The 24,326-nt window shown below is 37.6% G+C and overlaps 2 protein-coding genes across 20 annotated transcripts in view; both read right to left on the reverse strand.

The window, feature by feature from the left end:
- Nucleotides 1–19,124, reverse strand: part of IL31RA (interleukin 31 receptor A) — an 81,303-nt gene extending 62,179 nt beyond the window's left edge. For 3 of the 7 annotated variants that reach the window (XM_070246249.1, XM_070246252.1, XM_070246246.1), the window contains exons 1-2: nt 6,656–6,793; nt 1,321–1,488 (exon numbers count right to left, since the gene is read on the reverse strand). In XM_070246249.1, the coding sequence (XP_070102350.1) occupies nt 1,321–1,375 (55 nt within the window). In that variant the 5' untranslated portion in view covers nt 1,376–1,488; nt 6,656–6,793. Of the gene's footprint in view, nt 1–1,320; nt 1,489–6,655; nt 6,794–18,681; nt 18,809–18,993 lie in introns of those variants that run through there. The other 4 variants (XM_070246250.1, XM_070246247.1, XM_070246251.1 and 1 more) reach the window with 3 other exon arrangements.
- Nucleotides 19,125–23,345: 4,221 nt separating this feature from the next.
- Nucleotides 23,346–24,326, reverse strand: part of DDX4 (DEAD-box helicase 4) — a 75,490-nt gene continuing 74,509 nt past the window's right edge. For all 13 annotated transcript variants that reach the window (XM_023625654.2, XM_005604260.4, XM_005604264.4 and 10 more), the window contains one exon: nt 23,346–23,680. In XM_023625654.2, coding sequence (XP_023481422.1) covers nt 23,594–23,680 — 87 coding nt within the window. In that variant the 3' untranslated portion in view covers nt 23,346–23,593. The remainder of the gene's footprint in view (nt 23,681–24,326) is intronic.

Below are 24,326 nucleotides of genomic sequence, written 5' to 3' on the forward strand. Positions count from 1 at the left end.
AAGGGAATGATAGCGCAGAAGGGAAGTAGGCTGGTAACTGAAGCCAGTTATGTAGGAGATGGTGTAAGTAAAAGGTGGTAAGAGGAGAAGACAAAGACGAAAGATAGGAAAAGACAAGCTGAGGGAAAAGGTGCTATGAGGCACATAATAAGAACTTTAAATTGGATAACTGGGAGCAATTGTTGATTTATGAGCTGGCCAGGAGAGGCTAAATGAAATGGGGAGACACAGGCCTCCCTGCCTATATTGTCTATAAAGCTCCTGGGTGCCACAGGTGTAACCCAAGGGGGCTGCAAGCCAGGCCATGCCAGGACAGAGGTCTGAAAAACATTATCTCTAGGTCATGACTGCTCTCTTGGTGACCCCCACTTACTACATGTTATGGGCTGAATTGTGTCCTCATTCAAAATTCATATGTTGAAGCCCTAATCCCGAGTACCTCAGAAGGTGACTGTATTTGGAGATAGGGCCTTTAAGGAGACATTAGCTAAAATGAGGCCATTAAGGTGAGCCCTGATCCAATCTAACTGTAAGAAGAGGACATTAAGATACACAGAGGGATGACTACATGAAGAGGAAGCAAGAGAAAAGCCAACTGTGAGCCAATGAGAGAGGTGTCAGGGGAAATCAACCCTGTGGGCACCTTGATCCTGGAGTTCAGCCTCCGGAATGATGAGAAAATTAATTTCTGTTAATTTAAGCCCCCAGTCTGTGGTATTTTGTTATGGCAGGCCTAGCAAACTAGTACACTACAGGATGCCTTCCCTACCTTCCCATGCCCATTCTTCACTTTTCCCCCCTCTGGTCTTAATTTTTTTCCTTTAATGTAAGATGTGATCAAACTAATGGACCTTAGATCTGGAAGGTACTGTATGGATATTAGGCCCATAGTCTTGAGTTGGACCGTTGTAGAAATACATTGTTTCATCATTTCCCACATCCTTGGAATTTATTACAAATAGTGCAAAAATTATATATTTTTGTTTTTATGTATTTACGTTTTATATGAAACCACTGCACTTAACACAAAAACTATTGAGATAAGCACTTATCATTACTCTAAAACAGTAGATCTTGACCTTTTGGGGGGGGTCATATCTCCCTCTGAAAATATGATAGGCCATCTTGCCAAATTTGCATATGCATAAGTATATACCAAAATGCACACGCCTACCCACACAAATTCAGGGAGTTCACAAATCCTCTGTTGCCCATGCACATGTGCCATGTCCAGGTGTCCCTTTGTTATCAGGTAACAATTCTTGTCCAAAGAAGGCAGTAAGAATCACATAATCCATAAAAGGCCACAGGCTCACCTACCTGCCAGGCTGAATTTGCAGAGTAGAGGGAGCATCCACAGTGTCCAGGCCCACATAGTCTTCTAGCTATCTCAGGCAGGCTGGTGAGAGAGCTGAATATGTCATCAGTCAAGAGTTACTGTGCTTCCTGTCCCTTCTCAACAACTCTATTTCCAGTGACAAACAGATTCTGGGGATTTTGAGAAAAGGTATTTTATTTATTTTTTTAACTTTTTAATTCTTTTTTTTTTGGCAATCATCACATAGATCCCTTCATAATTACTCTATCAACCCTAGTCAACATTTTATTTTGTCCACAATTCATTCCACTATGTAACATGAAAAGTATACTAACCACCAAGAATATATCCTCCGAAAAAAAGTACTGCCCTCTGGCCTCCGTCTCAGTTCCCAACATTCTGGCCAAATGGAACAACTAATAATTTCCCAAAAGCACGGTGGTATTTCACATCCCCATGCTTTGCCCATGTGGTTCCTTCTGCCTAGAATGTCCTTTCTCCCTTATTCTTGGCAAATCAATCCATCCTTCCAGACTTATCTCAAGGCTAACCTTCTCTAAATGCCCTCCCTGAACTCCCAGACAGGGTTGGCCAGCCAGTTCCTCCCTGTGCCCCATCCACCGTCCTTGCCATCTTTACTGCAGCACGTGACACACAGCATGGCATTTAGCAGTTTACCTATTGGCTTCTCTACATATAGGAAGCTTCCAAAGAGTAGAGCTTGTCTTACTCCTCTTTGAAGCCTTAGTATTTAAGACAGTGCCTGGTACATGGTAGACATTCACTATTGTTCATGGAATTAATTAGACTAAAAAGACTGTTGGCTCCTCATCATATCCCAGGTAAGATGGTGAGATAGTCTAAGGATAAGCAAATGTAAAAGCAATACCTCACTTTCAGGAAGAAATAGATGATGCTACATTTTCATCTGACAGATCATTATGGGAGGGGGGAAGAAGAGTTCTCAATAAAATTAATCATTTGAGAAAAATTCACATGCAGCATTTCTGGAGAAAACCACAAGGATAAAATTTTCTCATGTACAAACCAATTGAAATACCTAACTAACTGAAAATGCCTAAGACAATAAAGCAGAATGAGAACTTGGAGCTATAATAATAAAAATACTATCATGAAACAATAAGAGGCTGGTTACATATCAGCAATAGTTAATGACTGTTACTCAATAGCAGTAGCTATTCTTTCAAGAAATAACTGTTTTGATTTAAATGAGTCCAAAGTTTAAAGGGAAAAATTTTAATTTTCAATGAAAAATAAATGCGTTGTTTAAAAATTAATCATAATACTAATAGCATTTTTTAAAGTCTAATCATTAAAAATATTCTCTTAATTTTTTCCATCTCCTAGCCAGAAGGCATGCCCTTACAAGTCCCAAAAGTATACTGCAAAGGGAGGGAGCCAAACCATGAAAACTCTATAGAAGCTATGATGTTGACAGTCTCAATAATTGAATAAATGAATAATTACAGATGCTAAAGCTAAAAATGCTATTCTGGGTTTTGCATTTTATAAATCTTATCAATATTAAATGTTGAATAAAATATTAACATATAAAATATTTTTAAATTAATAGTAATTATTGCTTGACTCCTTTACAATGAGAATACTCACCTACTATTTGGGAAATTAAAAAAAAAAAAAACCTCAAAGAAAATCAACAGTACTAAATTATATGTAGAGACAAAGCTGGAAAAGTTGCAGTAGTTGAAGAGTGTGGCATTCTAGAAGTTCACACTGCCTGAGTTCCAGCCCTGGCACTCTCACAAATTAGCTGGTGACCTCAAGTATTCTCTTATTCATTCAGCACTGTGCCAGCCACACATTAGATGCTGGAATAAAAGAAGAGCCTGTCCCTGACTTCATTCTAGTTCAATGGTTTTTAAGAAGGAGAAGGGGGTCAGAGGACAGAGAGGATGTAAAATTCCAGGGTGAGCTACTGTCATTGATGGCTCTGTGTCATACCCCTCAAATGGGTTTGAGGAAAAAAAGGGTTGAGAACCACTGGTCTACTTGCAGAGACAGAAGCATGGACACTAATCACAAATATCACATGCTCAGTGCTGTAATTATAATAGTGCAAGGAGAGCATAGAGCATCTCAGGAGAGGAATGACAGTGGAAAGCCGATAAGCATTGCTATTATGACAATGCCCCTCATTCTAATGCTTGCTTACCCTCCAGTGCCTTTTCCACTTTCCCTGACACACCGGAGGACCACCTCAAAGTGATTGCTCATGGGTGGTAAATGCGAACAAATGTGGGGTGCCTCCCAGGAACTTAGAAATAAGTTCAATTGAGAGTTCAACTAGCAAAATCTGTGCACAAAGGTGACCCTAGTTATCTGTGGGAGTAAATCAAGAATATACGGGTAAATGTTCAGTTGAAGAGCTTGAGTTCACTCCAAACCCCAGGCAAGGAAAACTGGTATAATCTCAGAGTTGGATCTGGAAAATCATCATTGTCATTCAGCTGCAGGAATCTGTTCGACTAATTGAATCCTAAATAGAAGGAGATTTTCAGAACAGAAAGGAGAGGTCACCTCTGAATGTAAAACATCGATAGTTAAAAATAAAACAGTAAGTTGGCAGTGTTTATCCAGTACTATCTGCTCGAAGAAATGATGAAACTTCCTGTTACTGGAGCAATATATTCTATAACAGTGCAACCATCAGGCTCACCACAACCTTGATGAAAGACACCTCAAAACCCCAAATCTCTCTGATTGCTCTGATTCTGTGAAGCCTTCTCTGATTACTAATTTAGCAGAAGGGGAGGCCCTGAACAAGAGATGTGAGCCTTCTAGGGGGAGGGCGAAAGGGGTAAAGGGGCACAAAAGCATGGTGATGGATAAAAACCAGACTATTGGTAGTGAACACGATGCGTCTATACAGAAATTAATATTTAGTAATGTACACCTGAAATTTACACAACGTTATAAGCCAATATGACCTCAATAAAATACATAAAAACAAAAAAGAGACGTGAGCCTTCTAGTTATTAGAAAGACTATCCCCCTTTGGTTAAATACATCAGTTTCTTGAATCTTAAATGATGTGAATCAGCCTCCCCAAATCTGAGCAGTTCTGGGTGCAGCAACACTGTGGGTCACAGGAAATTCACAAAGATTATGCCATACTCTTGGGGAGAACCATCAAATCATTTCCTGCATTCCCTGGGTCATCAGCCCCAATTTTTAAAATGCAGCAGCTTTTAATAACTGGACTTCAATGAGGTCACTTCCTAGAAAGACACAGTTTCTCAATGGTAGGACCTCATTTGAATACAGCATTTAATGGAGGCCTAGAATTCTCAAACAACACTATGAATATTCCATGCTGGACTAAAGGACTCAGAATATACAGTGATGCCACTTAAGTAATTCGTGGGGTATTATCTTTAAAGTACTAGCTACTGTTTGGAGTATAATGAGTGGAAACAAATCCATGCAATTATTGCTGGCTATAGATAGTCGTTGGGGACAAAGCAAGAGGGAGAAAACAAACGAGGAGATACTGCCTTTGCCAGTTGATGCTAAAAATTTCAGCATGTTAAATTATCCCTGCCTCCTCACATCCTGTCTCATAACCAAAGCAAAAGAAATAGAGTGTGGCTGTTCTACTTTCTAGCAATCCCCCACTACACACACAAGTGCGTACACACACACACACCCCCCCACAGGCTGCCCTCTGGCAATTCAGTTCCTACTCAAAGCTGCAGCCTGGATGCTGTTTCATCTGCTTTCACTTGTACAAAATGTACCACTATGTGATTTTTCCCAGGTCTGGCCCTACTTTCATTCATTCATTCATACATTCACTCAACTAATGTATGCTGATACCCATTCTGTCCCAAGAACTGTGCACACTATGATATTGGGTTTTTAAATGATGAGTAAATTCGAGGAGGAGTAAATTCAAGATGCTGTCAGCTCTATCACTGGAAGGAAGGTAGCAAGCAGTTAGCTGCCTGGCCTTATTCAGTGTCCGCAAATTCCTTACAGACCAGTAGAATTCGGTTTATAGTTTTACTTTTATTGATCAAGTAGAGGGGTCCCCTGTTCTCATTCTCTTTTAAATGTAGATTTGGAGCCTGCAGTGATGATGATAATAATAGTAATAACAGCCTTTTATTTACAAAGCACTTTTATACATATTGTCTCATTTGATCCTTGTCACCTTTGAGGTAAATGAGGCAGATATTTTTAGATTGAATCATATGAAATTGCTATTTTCATAAGTTTAATAGTCAAATATTGGCAATTTTAGTCTAATAAACTAATACTATCCTTTCTTTTTGGATGAGGAAATTGATTACATACTCTGCCAAAGATGAGATCAAGAGTTATCAGTATAGTGCCTATAGTTAATAATACTGTATTGCATATTTGAAAGTTGCTGAGAGAGTAGATCTTAAAAGTTCTCATCACAAGAAAAAATATTTTCTAACTATATATGGTGATGGATGTTAACTAGACTTATTGTGGTGATCACCTTGCAATATATAAAGTATCAAATCACTAGGTTGTACACCTAAATCTAATATAATGTTCTATGTGAATTATACCTCAATTTAAAAAAACAGCTGTCAGATAACTACATTCAGTTTCAAAGTCTATAAACCCATTTGAGGCACACGCTACCTTTGTACAAAGAACATTTTGAGATGGCAAGCAGGAGGATTGCCAAAACACAGTGATGATGTGACACTGAGACTACAAAATACCAATTGTGTTACATAAATTATATCTTGTCCTTCTAAAAATCCCTGTAGAGTTGGCATTATTATCTCCACTTTACAGATATGGAAATTGAGGCTCTGCGATATTAAGTAACCAGTCCAAAAATCAGGCAGTTTGTAAGTGGCATAGCTAGATTCAAACCCATGACTGTCTTATTCCAAAGCCTAGACTCTTTCTACCAAAATCAAGCAGTAGCTATTAGTGATTTACTCTTCCTCAGCCCTCCTGCCACAAAACACCAATACACACAAGGATTTTCCTCCATATCTCCTACGTCTAATTTTCTGTAGCCTAGAGTTTCAAGAAAGATAGATCCATTATGTTCATTTATTTTCCCCAGCCCCTGACCTCTGACCCCCCGATTCTCCACCACCACCCCAGCATTTTAAAATACTTACAGCCAAAATATAGATTCCCTGTGACAATCAACAATCAGTCTAGCTAAGGAGCAATTCATGTGGTGGGTTCTCACCCATAATTTCACTGAAGAAAGCAGAAAAAGACTCTTGCATAACAGAAAAAGAGGCCTAATTTGCAAGGGTTTGAGTTATCAGACTTCTGAATGAGTGTGGCGCTCACCTGCCTGTATCAGGCGGTGTCTCACAGATGTCCTGCTGGTTCACAGGATCCGCATCAAAGGTGCTCTGTCCCTTCTGCACAAGTCAGGACAGGGAGGGCGATTTGGAATTTATCTACAAAAAATCGTGTGAATATTTCCTCTCTGGTTGTCCAAGGGCTCTTCCTTTGCTTTTAAGCCCAGCCCCAGCCAGGGTAGCACTTAACCCACTTGTGCTGGGAAGTGAAGTGCATTACTGTAACTAAAAAAAAGAATCTGCCTCCATGGGACCACTCAACTTTACAGGAAAAGTGACATCTGAAAGTGCCATAAACAACTAAAAGGAATGATTAAATTTTAAATTTTAAATTCAGGAAGTCCTTACAAATGTGGTAATGGGTAAAATGCTGAGAGTATCTTTAGCTCGAAAAGAGAAAGATGTAATCATGTAATTACTTTTAAATGAAGAAGGAAATATGGTAGCTAACTCAGAAAAGAGGTTTACAATTCTTATTTATGTCTCAAGGAAAGCATACTGAACTGAGAGTCTGAAGCCCCAGCTAAGCCACTAATTTAGCAGATTATGAGAGTTAATGATAATTAATAATATGAGGAGCTCTTACTACGCATCAGGCACAGTACTAAGAACTTTGAATTAATTATCTCATTTAATCTTCACAACAATCCTATGACATCAGTAGTATTTTTTCCCCACTTTACAGATGAGGAAACTGAAGCCAAAACAATTGAGAAACTAGTCCAGAGGAAGTGGTGTAACCAGGAATTGAAGCAAGGCAGCCTGACTCAGTTTCCTATGAATCAAAGAGTAAAATTTGATGACTTCTGGGATCCTTTTGAGCACTAAAAGTTTACAACCTTTTGTAACTAAGTCATAAAATAGACAGACTAGGGAAGAGATTATGAGGCAAAAGGAAGGAAACCCAATCTAAACTTTAAAACAATATGTGCTTTCCAGCCTCATATGTTTTATTTTGAACCCACTCCCCATCTCCCTTAGGCAATGTTCCATAAAGTAAAAGAGGTTAGCAGAAATGAGGAGGAGAAAGAGAGGTAGTCTTCTACCTAGTAGATCATGAGATATTAAAAATCTCATTATAATGTACTATCTAGAATAGCCACGTTAGCATAAAAATGGTACTTCCTTAATTTATTCAACCAATATTTAATAAACATCTGTTATATGTGTAATACTGACTAAAGGTCTTGTGTATGAAATAGAATTCTGGTTAAGACATGGCTGACTGAACCTAAGCATTTATCTCTACTGTCTCAGGAAACTCCAGGAAAATTAAAGGTATAGGAAAGGTATAGAGCCACAAAACAAATGGGAGAAGAGACAATGAGAGATGTCAACACATTTTTGCAATATGAGAAGTGAATTGTGTGGTAAGTGAATTGGTAAAGACAAGAAAGCTAAAACCTAAGAACACCCAAACAGGATGCCAACAAGAAGCAAGAATTGTGCCATGGAATCTCATAATGGCTCAGGAATTTGAGACACCAGATAGCTATAATTGATCCTCATTATTCATGAATTCCGTATTTGCAAATTCATCTACTTTCTAAAATTTAACTTGTATCCACAAGATCAACACCTGAGGTGCTTTTGCAGTCATTCGCAGACATGTGCAGTGGTGAAAACCTTGAGTCGCCTGAAGCGCACATTCCCAGCTGAGGTTGAACAAGGCAACACTCTGCTCTCATACTGTACACAAGTGTCTTTTTGTTGTTTATTTAGTGCCACGTTTTTCAGGTTTTTGTGTTTTTAAAATGATTTTGCTTTTTAAAATGGCCCCCAAGCATAGTGCTGAAGAAGAAAGCTGTGATGTGCCTTATAGAGAAAATACATGCATTAGAGAAACTTTGTTCAGGCATGAGTTATACCGCTGTTGGCTGTGAGTTCAGGGTTAACGCATCAACAATATATTAAATAAGGTGTCTTTAAACCGAAACACATATAAAACAAGGTAATGTATTGATGGGTTGACAAAAATGTTGTGACCAGAGGCTCACAGGAACTCAACTCTGTATTTCCCCTAGAGAGAGAGGCTCAGTATGTATTCATTAATTCAGTGTTCGCAGTGACTTTATAGAACATAATTACCACAAATAACATCTGTGCAATATGGTAGATTAACGTGAACTGAAGGAAGAGAGCAACTTGAACCTGCAGGTCCCAATGAAGCTATGGCAGCAGGATTTTGTTGATAAGGGCTAAAGTAGGTGGTGGCAGCAGGGAAGGAAGAGATGGGGAAGGTCTGAGTGTGTAACAGAGGGCATAACAAAGCACAAAATCAGAAAGAACTGGGTGAAATGGATAATTAATAGACTTGAATAAAGTAACACTGAGGTTAGAGGGGAAGAGACTCAATCCACACACTCCAGTCTTTCAACTCAATTCCATAAACATAATTCAATGTCAGGTCCTGTGCTTGACACTGTGGAAACAAAGCCCAGGAAGGCAAACGCCCCACCCAGGAAAAGTTCACAACTTAAGTGGGAAAACAGACATGTAAACAAGATGCTATAAGCCAGTGGCAAGTGCTGTCAAAGAGGTGTGTATAAAGTGCTACGGGAAATGGGAAAGGGAAGCCATTAATTCCACCCTAAGAAAAGTGGATCCCAGAAAGTAATGAAGAGAAAGAGACATTTTAGTGGAACATGTCACTTGGAAGTAAATGCACAAAATTATAAAATAACAAATATTCCTGGCAGAGATGTGTAAAAGCCAGACACTTACTGGCACCTGGGATGGGGCCTAGAAGCCATGCTGGTAGCCTTTGACTACACTTCCTGTAGTGGGTCGAATAGTGGACCCTCAAAAGATATGTCTACCTGGAACCTTAGAATATGGCTTTATTTGGAATAAAGATCTCTAGATGTGATTATCCTGGATTAAGGTGGGCCCTATAGCCAATGACCAGTGTCCTTATAAGAGACAGAAAATGAAAGAGAGAGAGACACAAGAGAAAAGCTATGTGACTACAGAAGCAGAGACTGGAGTGATGCACCTACAAGCTAAGGAACACCAAATGCCAGAGCCACCAGAAGCTAAGAGACAGGCATGGAACAGATTCTCCCTCAGAGCCTCCAGAAGGAACCAACCCTGCAGACAGCTTGATTTTGGACTTTTAGCCTCCAGAACTGAGAGAGAATAAATGTATGTTGTTAGCCACCAATTTTGTGGAAATTTGTTACGATAGCCCAGGAAACTAATACACCCCCTGTCCCAGGTCACAAGTGATTCACAGGCCAGGCTGACCCATCAGATTCTCTCACCTAGGTACATGGAACTGAGTCAGCCAGATGGTAGTGGACCATGGGGCTAACAGGTCATTGGTGCTAGCAGCCATATTTTAGATGTGCAGGAAAAGAAAGAAGGTTAAGAGGAGACTGACGGAAAGCAAAGAGAGAAGCAAGGGTGATAGTCCACATGATGACATACAGTTCAATACCCGACTTCCCATATGCTTGTGTGGAACACACGAGACCCTGATGTATTCCCTGCCTACGATGTCCATGACATTATCTGTTATATCACTGCAATAATCTGCTGATTAAAGTTAGATTAAAGTTCCTTGCAACCAGATTATCCCCAATTTAACAATGATGTTTGGGAGAAATATAGTTGTAAGAAAATATAAGGAAGTGGAAATAAAATAGTAATTACTAAACAGATGAATAATTTCAAAGTGCAAACTGATCAGGACAGACAAAATAACAATTGGGAAATTTTACCAATACAAAGGCTCTCTGAATAGAAAGCAAAGAAGTTTTCTCTTATAACACAGCATGTTGTTTCAGGTCCCAGATTGGATATTCAAATCAGGGGAAATGATGAAAAAGGAGAGACTATCAAATGGCGAAGAGACTGAACAAGTACAGCTCTACTGACCACCATTTATCCCTCCATGGGGTCGATATTGTGGTGCTCTGCCCTGATCAGGTCTCAATATCTTATATACCAGCTTAATTACCTGATTCCTTCAGTCTCTAAATATCTATTAGCATCTAACACATGCCAAGGATTATGGTAGGCCCTGTGATACAAAGATGAAGATCTCAGTCACTAACATTCTGTGGACTAGGTGTAAGACAGACGTAGAAATGGGGAATCCTTACATAATGAGAAAAATACAGGACTGAGGAAAATGGAATGTTTAGGGAAAGCATTTAACTTTGCCTAGGAAGTTCAAAGGCAGCTACATAAAGGAGTAAACATTTGAGCTAAATCATGAAGAATGAGTAGACAGACGTACACCAGCAGAATAAGGCATCAAGGGGCATTCCAAATAGAGACTGCACAAAGTTGAGAAGGTGGAGAGAATGACACTTGCAAGAGCAGCAAGTCCTTCAGGCAGGGACCAAACTATGATGGTAGGAATTTTCTGTTCTGCTTACTGGTAAATCCCCATTGTTAAAATCTACACTCAATAGTCAGAATGGAAGTTCACAAAGGCAGTGATTTTTTTTTTTTATCACAGTAAAATCCATGTAGCTTAATCCAATGGTCATTTCCTAGACCTCATCTTTGCAGCATTTGACACAACTAATCACTTTCTCCCTGATACTCTATCTTCTCTTGGCTTCCATGCAGTTGGGTCCTGGATGTTTAACAAGCTCTCCAAGAAAAATCTTAAAAGCCCTGATTTGTAGCATTTGCTGATGTCTGTAGTATAAATAGTTCTACCATGGCCAACTTTAAGCTACCAATGTGACATCACTGAATGCGGAGTTGGAAACAGATGTGCAATAGCACACATCATTATATGGTATTTCCACCATACAGATACAAAAGACATAAATAATCTCAAGAGCATAGACAGTAGTAAAATGTAGTAAAATAATTAGAAAGTGATTGACCATTACTTTTATTAAAACAATTTTTTAAATTAAGTTTATATAATTTTTAATGATGGCCATACTTGACAACCAGCTCACTAAATTCTAAGCTGGCACGAGGACACCACTGCTTCCAGAGCACCGTGCTCTACTGGTTTTCCTCCTGCCTCATGAGTGTTCTTTTCAGTCACCTTCACTTAGGCCTCCTCTTCTCCCTGACCTCTACCCTCTACGTTAAAGTGTCCAGGGCTTAGATGGAAGGAGATGAGAAGAGGGAGGAATATCTACAAACGAGTTATTTTAATTTTATTTTATAGTTGTATATTTTATGACACTGAAAATAAAATTTTATTTTACTATTACTTGCATAATCTTTTTAGCACTTATGGCATCTCGAGCTGTGCTGTCCAATGCAGTAACCAAGTGGCTATTGAGCAACTGAAATGCAGCAATTTCAAATTGAGATGTGCTGGAAGTGTAGGATACACACCAGATTTTGAAGACAATACAAAAAAAAGAACGTAAAATTCTCATTAATAATTTTTATATTGCTTACATGTTGAAGTAACATTTTTAATACATTGGGTTAAATAAAATATAATTAATTTTACTTTCTTTATAAAATGAGGCCTTTCCTGTTGGATTATGGCTGCTTTAGTTTTAACGCAGCCTTGCCTCTACCCTTCTTTTCCCCTACTCCTCCTCTGAAAATCTTCAGCTATACTATTACTTTTATCTTCTCAAAGGTTTGTAAGTTTTACATTATTTTACTTATGACATACATGCTTTATCTATACGTTGATTTTAAAACAACAAATAGCATTTATAATACTAATCAATAATTACAACAGAATCAAGTAGTGTTTTGCACATATAGAAAAAGTAACATAATCCCATTTCCCTCAAACTACAACGCCAGATTGTTTCAAGAATCAAAGTCAACTGGATTATCTTTTCCTAAACTCTAAGGTTTCCTCAAAATAATGCCACACTTTTTCTTATTTAGACGATGACTTTCTAGTAGAGCTTTTTATTTTTCCTGAAGTTTTGTTTCCTATTTTCTTGTTGACGTGAGGAGCCTATACCTTCATCTAATACTAAAATCATCCAAATTCTTCATTACACACTTTGTTAAAGTAAATCCATTTTAAATCCACTTTGTTAAAATAAGTCCTCTTGGAGCCATCTGCAATGAGATTTTGGCAGCAGGAGCATGGATGCAGCAGGAGGAATGCATGGGAAGTGAAGAGCAGCATGTCTCTTGAAAGAAGCTTAATTCTGAAATTAAGGCTGTGAAAAATGGATACATTGGTGGGATGCCTGATAGAGGAGAGGGTACGTGTTTATTTGTCCTCTCAGAATGAAGAATGAACTTGACTGCAGATGTGTTTGTAGATTGGAGCCCTTTCCACCGATGGCCTCTGTCTTCCCTCTAAAATAGGAGAAATGGCCATCTGCTAATAGAAAGGATTTAAAGACAGCAGTAACATTTTGGAATAGCTAATGAGAGGAATGTACGAGGAACCAGATCCTGCTGAGGACAAAGACAGCTGAGTGGAAGCCAGGATCCCACATGGCTGAAAAATGAAACATTCTTATTCTCAGATGCTCATTGCTGAAAAATATATTTATTTCTATGGCATTCATCTCAAAACTTAAGCCCTTTCATATTATTTCAAGAGAAAAGACCTATGGCATCAAATCAATAAATATTTTCCTGTCACAGCTCGAAAGAAGATAAGTCTGTTACTGTTTCTTTAACTAAACTCCTGACTCCATCCCTCTTCCCACTTTAATAACTACTGCAGGGTAATTACACAGCTCATTGTTGAATCCCATACTCCAACACCTGGCAGCTCAGCTCGCTCTCTCCAGCTCAAGTGAGTGCCAGAAGTCACTACTCAAACCAAGCACAATGCAGTAAAGTAATCTGAACACAAAGCATGGAAAAGTCAGAGGTTCGTAAGAGGTTTATCAGCCAGGATTTCTATATTGTTCTTGTTTTCTGTGTACAGAAGAAAATGTTGAGCAACTACTACTTATTAAACACTGAGTTGGATGTGCTAGACATGTCAAAACTCATTAAACAAATGGAAAAAATTCATAACACTATAGATATATATTTGAAAGACAAAATATTTGGTTCTTATGAAACAGGAATTCAGGGAAGAGAAGCAGAACCATGAACTATAGTAATCTAGGAAGACTTTTGTGAAAGAAGTAAGACTTGAGTACAGCATTGAACTACTAAAATTTGGGTAATTAGAGGAAAAGACATAAGAATGCTAGAGTATAAGATCCCTATTCTCAAAGAATAGAGAGTCCTTTTTTCACACTCAGGACCCCGTTGCTGGTTAGATTTTTTTGAAAGTTAGATGTGTATGCCCCTATAAGAACAAAACAGCTTTCTTTGAAGAGTGACATGGAATGGGATGTATGATTTGCAGAACTTCAATCTTAATTTCTTTGACTACATTCATTTTCCTTTAGTTTATATTCCCTGAATTCAAACCAATGGATTATAGAAAGAGCAGCTTGAATATTTCCCCCAATAATTGTTTAGCTAAACCACTATGTGGCAACTGACAAGCAACTTGACCAGAGTTACCAGCCTTTGGACTTGGAAAGAGACATCTTCCAAAAAGGTACAGCCATTCTGCTCTAAAAAACTGGACGCTGAACGCTTATTAGAAATAATTAAGTTTTAGAAACAAAGTAGCTTTGGAAGCCTGGCTTCCCTCCACCTGTTCAATTACATTTGTTTATTTACTCAGCCTCACGTTCAATTCTACCTACTTTCAAATAGGTTTGATAACATTTTCAAACCATAAATATTTCTTGAGCACTTTCTCAGTGCCAGGCAGAAGTCCCTGCCTTCCTAAACCGTGTAGTCTAAAGTTAGTCTAGACTCCAGAGTTACACTGTCAATATAGTGACAAAAGCCAGCGGGTGCAACTGAGAAACTGAATTTTTAATTACACGTAATCAAAATTTAAATTTAAAAACTGAGACTTGATTCAGCTATTGGGAAACTTTTAAGTCTGTTTGGAACAACTTGGGTATGTGAGTCTCTACTGGGTATGTGAATCATAATGTAATGTGTATTTTATAAAATCTAAATACTGATCAAGTATTTCCAATGAAAACAGCATTCAAATTGAAATGTGAGGTAATTGTAAAATATGCAACGGATTTCAAAGATTTAGTACAAAAAAGGTAAAATACCTCAATAATTTTTATATTGATTACATGTTGAAATGATATTTGGGATATATTGATCACATATGTGGCTCACATTATATTTCTATTGGTCAGCAGTGCCCTAGAGCAACAATTTCCCCAAGGAAAGCTTAAACACAGAGCTTCTTAGGATGATCTACTGCAGCTCAACTCATGCTCCTTTTCTTTCTGTTTCCTCTCTTCTTTCTTCCCTTGCTTTCTTCTTCCTCTAACAATGATGTACACTGGACTCTTAAGAGCTAGAAAGATTGCTGACCCAGGGTTTAAATGATTTAAGGCAACCTCTTTCTTATTGGTTGAGGATTTTAACTACAAAAGAAAAATGGAATGACTTTAGCAACTCCAATGTATTAGGAGTATCTTAGTAGCTCAAGAGAAAGGTGTCAAACAGCTTTGCACTTCCCCATAGACAGTCTTAGAAGTAGTTTTCTAATAAGTCACTAAAAACTACTTAAACACTTTTTTAAAGTTTTAAAATCACAAAGTCCTGAAATATTAATTTTATTACTTTATTCTAAATTACATTTATCTTATAAATATCAGATATTAGACAGATAAAATTATAATGGAGAAGAGCTTTCACCAAAGCATTTTAAGCCTTCACAGAATGGATTTATTAAGTTATCATTATCTGTACTTCCACAGTCACTCTCTAACTCCTACAGCACAGTCAGGCTACAGACAACACAGACTGCGAAGGTGTCTTATTTAAGATCCTTTAGCAGTTTACACAGATTCCTTGCTATCTGAAGCAGATCAGGAAGTTAGTCTTTGTTCTGACTGACTTTAGTACAGAATCCATTAACTGTTCCTGAGAACATCTCATTTCATCAGTAGTGGCAGAGACTGCTAGCTGATTCCCAGCTTTCTGGGCACGCAGATAAGGTTACATTTCCCAGTCTCCTTCACAGTTAGATGTGACTAAGTTCTCAACAGTGGAATGTGAGAAGAGATCTATATGCCATTTCCTTGTTTGATCCATAAAAACCTTCCATATATTTACCTCCTTCTTCCTCCATCCCCACTCTTTCCCTGGCTTCATGAAGAGCAGCATAAAGATCTTGGAAGCCATGTATCAAAGACTGCAGAGCCACATGACAGAAGAAGCCTGGAGTCCTAAGTAACTATTTGAGAGGCCATCTACCTACCAGGAACACCCTCCTTAGATAGTCGGGTAAACAAAAACATACTTCTACCTTGTTAAGTCACTGAAGTTTTGGGGGTCGTAACCTCAGCTACTATCACTCTAAGAGACATAATCAGTGACCCAAAGGACTGTAATTTAGCCAAAAGATAAACCATTTTCACAACTCTTGGTGTCACCACTCCACTGACCAGAAAAATAGCACCCCATCCCTTGATTCCATCTTTTCTCCACCCCCTTTTATGACTCAGGTGTATTTTTTGCAAGATCATGACTGAGTAGACATGTAAACAGGTGAAAAAAGAAAGAAATGGCCAACAGACGTAAGAAATCAGGTAAATATAAATTAAAAATCACAGTAAATGGCTAGAATTAAAAATACCAGCAATAACAAACAATGGTGAGGATGTGGAGCAAATGAAACACTCTTACAATGCTAGTAGCTACGTTAAATGGTACAAGCATCTTAGAAAACTCTTTGGCTATTTCTAATGAAGTTAAATATATACTTACCCTATGATCCAACAATTCCACTCCCAGGTACACGCCTAAGAGAACTGAGTGCTTATTTCACCAAAACACTTATAGAGAAATAGTCATAGGAGCTTTATTCATAATAGTAAAAAACTGAAAACTTAAATGCCCATCAACAAGAAATTGGAAAAACAATTTGTAGTATATTCACATGACAGAATACTGCACAATAAAAAGGAACTAACTAATACACACAACATGGATCAATCTCACAGATGTTTATGTTGAACAAAAGTCAGACACAAAATACTCTATGACTCCATTTAGATGAAGTTGAAGAACACGCAAATCTAATTTATGGTGATAAAAATCAGAACAGTGGTTGCCTCTGGGCAAGGGAGTTGACTGGAAAGGGGCAAGAGGGTGATGAAATGTTACATATCTTGATTTGGGTGATGGTTATAAGGAGTACGCATAGGTAAAAATTTAAGCCATACACTTAAGATTTGTGCATTTCGTTATGTGTAAATTTTATTTCAAATGAGAAAACTAAAAAGTTAACTTGTCCCAGAATACAAAATTAGTAAACAGTTGAGCTGGGATTCAAACTTAGGCCAATTTGAGTCTTTTCACTAGAGTAGGGTTCATTTTCCTACCGAATTTTTCTATACAAAGATGAGAAAACGATGAGAAGTCTCTATTATTACTTAAATACACAATAAGCATCATTCATGTCGTATATTTTATTCATAACATCCACAATATGATAAACTGTACTTATTTTGGCACCAAAACATCCTATATTCTAGTTCGAATGCTGATATTAACTTTGTGGCACTATACCAACAGTAACTTTTTATGGAATTGAAATAAATTGTTGGAACCAAACTTCCCACCATCCCAGATGACTGGTAACCCAGTAAGATAATTCAGCTGAAGAACAAACATGTTAAGATGAAATTGTCAGAATATGCATTTCCTTTAACTGGCAAGAACACATTAGCTTATTGGCATTTGTGAATTATCATTAATAAATCTCCAGTGGTTGAACATCCTAAGATTGATGAAACAATTTACAGATAGACAGTAAGATGCCAAAATGTCAATTAACAAGCATCACTTATGCCTGTGTGATATTTATAATATTCAACCACTACAGTTGCAAATATGATCTCTAGCTTGTTTCTCAAGAATCAACTATGTAACATTGAGAAGGCAGCTAATGCAATATTAGAATAAGACTTGAACATTAAAATACCAGTGCACCAGCATTCAGCTATGATACCCTGCATTCTTACACAGGATGCCTCTCAAAAAATATTTTATTGTGGGGCCAGCCCGGTGGCGCAGTGGTTAAGTGTGCACGTTTCACTTCGGCAGCCCAGGGTTCACCAGTTCCGATCCCGGCTGCGGGCATGGCACTGCTTGGCAAGCCATGCTGTGGTAGGCGTCCCACATAGAAAGTAGAGGAAGATGGGCACAGATGTCAGCTCAAGGCCAGTCTTCCTCAGCAAAAAGAGGAGGATTGGCAGCAGATGTTAGCTCAGGGCTAATCTTCCTCAAATAAATAAATAAATATATATATTTATACATTTTATTGTAACAGCACGCAGTGTGTGACTTCTCCACTGGATGCAGATGAACATGGAGAAAAATCCCCTTCTTTTTTATAAGCAAACTGAGGCCTAAAATAGAGCAATGATACTGCTAGGCATCACACAAGTCAACAAATAAAACCAATGTTAAGGCTACTTCAATTAGATCTTTATTATGAAGCATCATGCCCACCTTGTTATACAGGAGCTTCTCCTATACATAAAATTTTTAAGTATTTTTAAGCGTTTTGATTTCTGTTGAGAATTTTTATCCTCCACAGGGTAACTCTCCCCCTCCCAAAAAAACTGAAAACGAAAATCAAGTTAAAATAGATATATCCAAGACTTTGGGATAATTAGTAAGTTCATACATTAGAAGGTGAGGAAAAGTTGGGTTTTGTCCTGAATGGTGAAAAAGAATCCTACAAACACATGAGACTCCAAATCTAGAAAACACTAACTGATGGAGACAAAAGGAATTCTCACACAAAACTCCCCACAGAAAAGTAAATTCGTGAGGAACACGATGCAGTCTATACAGAAACTGATATATAATAATGTACACATGAAATCTGCACAATATTACAAACCAATATGAATTCAATAAAATCATTTAAAAATAGATATATAAAATAAAATTCCAATGCCCTACTTTGACGGTTTGACAATCACTCCCTAAATTATAGCTTCAAACAATTAATGAATCACTTAGGTAAAGGACTAAAGAATTTACCTGAATCGCCATCCCCCAACTCTAGGACAAATCTCACTTGCTCACTTCAATCTCCAGTGTCCGCAGTGTCCCTGGCACTAACCAACCCTGTTGTCCCGTCCTCTCAACTTGGAATTCCTCACCATCTGTCTCTAAAACAGGAGTCTTAATTTCCGGTTCCTGGGCCCTGGGGGTGAGTCTATGAATGAAGTTTACATAAGTTGATAAATCCCCTGAGATGTTACGTAAAACTTCGGTCTACAAATTATGTGACCAAAAAGATTAGGAAGTGTAATTCTAAACGGAGAACCCGAGGAAAGCCTGGTCACTCACCTGGATGCGGCCGGCCCAAGCTCCTGGCGACAGGAACCCCTTCGCGGGGGCTCAGCCCAGTTCCCTGGGTCCCATCGGGCCAAACTCAAGCTCCGCCCCGGGGGAAGGCTCCCGACGCCCCACGCCCTCACTAGCTGTCATTCCCAGATGCGGAGCGAGCGCTGCCAGATCACGAAGAGCGGAAGGACCACCCGGTCACGGCCGCCCCTGGGAGCCGCCTGCACGAGGAGCCGGACGCAGGTGGAAGTTGCTTTCCAGCACTGGCAGCTTCACAGTACCACTGCCGCACACAGCCGCCGACTCCCGAAGCTTGGCTCTCTCCTGGCCGGATTGTAAAGGGCAGAGTGCCCTTCCTCACCGCCAGGGCCTCGGGATGTAATGCGAGTCCATTCCCGACTAATTTACAAACGAGGTGCGCGGGGCGCGGTGGGGTAATCTAAAGCCCACAGTGACCATAGCAGCTTCTGCCGACCATGGCATCATGCGCGGTGGCGAGTGGCTGAAATTTTCAGAGCCATTTTCAACACACTCAAAAAGCTATGAAGAGCACACAAACCAAACAAATGAAAAGCTGTCTTCTCTCACATTAGGGGACCAATTAAGAGAGAACTATGCAAACAGCACAAGTGTAAAGCTATGGGGAAGGTGGGAGGGGTCAACTTCTGATCAATGCTGCTGCCCTCTATAAAAATGTTATCCGCGCTGAACAATTAAATCAGAAAAACAGTTATTACTCTACGCCAAGACCCTTGGGACAGATGGAGTACCTAGGTCGTCTACCTGTATGAAATCAGCATCATTCACTTCATTCACTACCACCATTGCCCCACACGTATAGCTGACCTTGATATTCCACATTTTGAGCTTCCTACCTTAGCTTTGGCCAGAGCCTTAGACTCGTTAAAATGTAAAGGGAACAAAAGCTAAGCTTTATTACTCACATCTCAGTCTATGCCTTCTCTTGAGAGCTAGGTCTTGATGAAAAGAGAGACGAAAGGGCTAGACTCTGAAAGGTACAAAAATGGGATAGACTGCTGAACTTGACTAAAGCTAGAATTCAATATACACACAACTTATAAACTGATAAAAGCTTAAGATTTCTGATGCCAAGCAGCAGAAAAACAAATGTTTAGTGTAAAAAACAAAAAAGATTTCTTGGGTTAAATTCCAGGGATTAAAAAAGTTTCAGTGAAGCAGAAAACTATTAAGCAACATTTGGAAAAAACGAAAATTAGATAGCTCTTGGGAATAAAACATAACTGCTAAAAAAAAAATAATAAAAGGGTTGAAAGACAGTAAATATTCTACCAGAACATAACAAGCAAAAAGATGAAAAAACATGAAAGAGATAATAAATTACTTCTGCAGTTCTAGCATCTGACTAATAGAAGTTCCATAAAGAGAAAACTTAGAAAAAATTGTCAAAAAAGTAATACAAAACAATCCCAGGGCCAGAAAAGGATGATTTGCAAAGTGCATCACATCAAGTACTATCAAAAATTCACAGGCCTACTCATTACAAAATGTAAGAACACCAATATCTTTTGGGAGCAAGCTTCCAGAAAACACTAACTTTGGAACCTAGAACAGTAATAATATAATGAAAAAGCCATGTCTTTTCTCCCAGCAAGAAAAAAGGACGATCAAACTGCAGAGTAAACAAATTGCTCAAAAATAGTCCAAATTTAAAGCAAAGTGGTACGTGGAATGGTTTTGATCAATTTTCATCTGACCCTGGCATTTATAATAATAATTCTCTCCAGAAATACAGCGGTCATAAAACTGGAAAAATAGTAAAGAAAAGGTAGTAAGACTGTGTTAATTGGCTCATTCAGAGAACAGTACCTATAAAATGTAAACCCTGCCTATTGATTTCCAATTTTAGAATCAATCTGCAGAAATAACAAGGGAGACTTGATGGTTATAGAATAGAACGCAAATATTAACTTTGGAAATGTAAATATACAGTTTACAGATGGTACAATGTAAAAACAGAAATAGAGGGAAGGAAAAAGGTGCATTTATCATCATCTCACAAGGTTCTTCTTGTTCCTGTAGTTCTTCTAACTATATTAGTTACCAATTTTTTTCCTTTTTTCACTTTCTCTTTTTATTGTGTCTATATGAGATGATGGATACTAACTAAACTTACTGTGGTAATTATTTCACAACATATGTAAGTCAAACCATTATGCTGTACACCTTAAACTTATGCAGTGATGTATGTCAATTATATCTCAATAAAACTAGAAAAAAATAATAAAGTTACCAAGGAAGTGAGAATGAGGTGAGTTAAATCCTTCCCTGTCACACAGAAAGTCAATGGGAGTTTAAACTTGGTGAGACAAAAATAAAATATACAATGGCAACCACCAGAAATGGTTAAAGGCAGTTGTGGGAGGTAGAATAGCAATTTAGAAAGAGAAAAGCAGAATATTGCTGCTTCTTATAAACCCTTCTGATGCATTTTATTTTCTAATCATATAGATATCTGATACCTTGACATTTTTAAAGAAATCATTCAAATCTACACCCAGAAATGAAGAAAATAATTGAACACTGAGACATTTACAGTTGGTGTGTAATGATGGTAGGATCATGTATGATTTTCTTTTCCTTTTACATTTGATTCAGTAACGCTGTTATGGTAATCTGACAAATCAAGTAAATGCAAAAAAAATTTTTAAACAATCAGGCTATGACCAAGAAGCTCTTAGAGGAAATGGAAAAAAGGAAAAAAAGATAGAAATGGCCTATAAATGCCCTTTGTAAACAAAACAAACTGGAAGAGAAAATTAAGACAGACACTACAAATAACAATGTGAACACCTTCATTCATTTAGCCTTTCCCAGAAGCAAGGTTATAGAATATAAATTAAATATTTCCCATATTTTTATCAGTTGAACTTCCCTTTTTGAGTTGTCTATTCTTTGTGCATTTGTCTACTGGTATTCCTACATATCCACATATAAAGGTCTACACATTGAAATCCACTGTAGTCACAGTAATATTTTTCCTTGTCTACTGTTTATGTCATGATTTCTGTCCTTTGAGCTTAAAGTCAACTCTCATTCTCCAATTCAAAGGTTTAATATTTAACTATATTTTTTGTAGTTTTAATTTTTTAGAACTCACATAGAAGTGATTTTGAATATGGCATGGAGTAGGCATCTAACTAGTTATCCTAACAATATCTGTTGAATACTCCTCTTTTCATATGTGATGCCTCATTTATTAACCAAATTCCTATAACAAGATACATGTCAGGGTCATGTTGCTTTGGATTTATGTTTTTTTTTTGCTGAGGAAGATGACCCCTAAGCTAACGTCTACTGTCAATCTTCCTCTTTTTTTTGCTTGAGGAAGATTAGCCCTGAACTAACATCTACACCAGGCTTCCCCCACTTTATATGTGGGTTGCTGCCACAGCATGGCTGAGGAGTGGTATAGGTTCACACCCAGAATCTGAACCTGTGAACCCAGGCCACCGAAGTAAAATGTGCCAAACTTAATGACTATGCCACAGGGCCGGCCCCTGGATTTTTTTTTAAGTGAACAATAATATACACTCAAAACTGATCATTTTTGTCTTCCTAATATTACACCTCACTTGTCTTAATGTCTTAATCTTTTAGTTCATTCATTTAATGATTAAGAACTTCTTACATTCTAGACATAGTAAGTTTAAGATATATAATAGTAAATGAAAAAGACAGGGTTCTTTCCCTCATTAATCTTAAAACATCAAAAAATTAACTATGGCAAGAGTCAACAGCATTGTTTTATGTTGATATAGTTTGAGTTCAAAGAATGATTTTCCTTATTACATCTGTGTAGTAATGTATATTATACTTATTTAATTTATGTAAGACTTTTTGTTCACTTCATTGGTTTCATAACACTCAAAATTTCAAAATATAGGAGTTGAGAACTACGATACATAAACAAAGAAAAATTAAAAGCGCTGTTGGAAAACTTAGGGGGAAAAGTGTTTCATCCTTTATTTTCAAGGAAAGTCTGTATATTATAAAAACAAATATTTGTTATGACATTGAGTACAGAACTCACATTGCAAACATTTAACCATTTTCATTATGTATCTGATGATCTAAAATCAGAATCACCTTGAAAGGCTTATGTCTTCCACTGTTTGCTTCGTGAGAATCATGTTATCACATTTCAGTGACACTACTGTTTTAAAGACTCCTTTTATGTAAAAATGAGACCCAATAATTTTTAACCAAAAGTGTATTATATATCCTACTGCCTGTTATAGGATCAATAAAGACTATACTAAGACATAGCATTTAGACATGAAAAATGTCTAAATCCCTGAAGAATACGCTAGAAATAAGCAAGACATTTACAATGCTTTAATCTTTCCAGTTAACACTATTTGTATCAGTAACTGCAACGTTGTAACTTTTAGCATTTCACATAACTAGTCAGTAAGGACTTTTTTTTAAGGGTGGGAGTAAGAACAGAATGACCGAAGATACCAGAGTGTCAGGTTTCACACTTCTGTTAAAAACTCAAAAATCAAAACTATTTTCTTCTCTGCATCAAAACTGTACCACAAACTTGAAGGTTGTTTTAGCTTTAATCCCATGACTCATCATCTACTGGATTGGGAGCTTGTGAAGAAGAAAACCCTGCTGCATTCAAAGTGCTCTTGCCCTGGTAATTCTTCAAAAAAAAAAAAAAAAAGAGAAAGAAACAGTTAATTTTATGACAGCTTTAAAGTTACATTGCCCAGACTGAGAGCAGGGATTCAAGCTTTCTACCATGTCCTCCCCAAATCTATGAAGAACTATTCTTACTAAATCCAATCCATTGGAAAAAAGGCCCATAGCAATCTGGGAAGTCTACATTGAATAAAATATTTCAAGAAAAAAACTTTAAGCCAATGGTTTTGGAAAGCAGAAAAAGCTTTCAATGAATAAACATAAATATTTAATGATTAGTAGGCTCACTGTTTCTGTATAAAGGCAGTGTTGCCCATAAACTGACACATGCAACTCATATCTCTTGTATTTTATCTTACTGAATAATGTGGTCAGAATTCCAAAAATCAAGAATTCCTACAGAGAGTTCAGAAGATCCCAAATTGGAATTTAAATGCCAACACATTTGGAAAAGGAGGATGTTGGAGCATAAATCTCAAATTTGTCAACTTTAAGACCAAAACTATACATGTACATAAAATTTGAGAAATATTAAAGATATTGTAGGTATGAAAACAATGATTTAGATAAATTATCGAATGTTATATAGTTAATTCACAACATTAAGCACAACATTTATAAGAGTAACTAGAAGCCAACTGAATTTT

Source organism: Equus caballus, chromosome 21, assembly GCF_041296265.1.
Source record: "Equus caballus isolate H_3958 breed thoroughbred chromosome 21, TB-T2T, whole genome shotgun sequence".
NCBI lineage: Eukaryota > Metazoa > Chordata > Mammalia > Perissodactyla > Equidae > Equus > Equus caballus.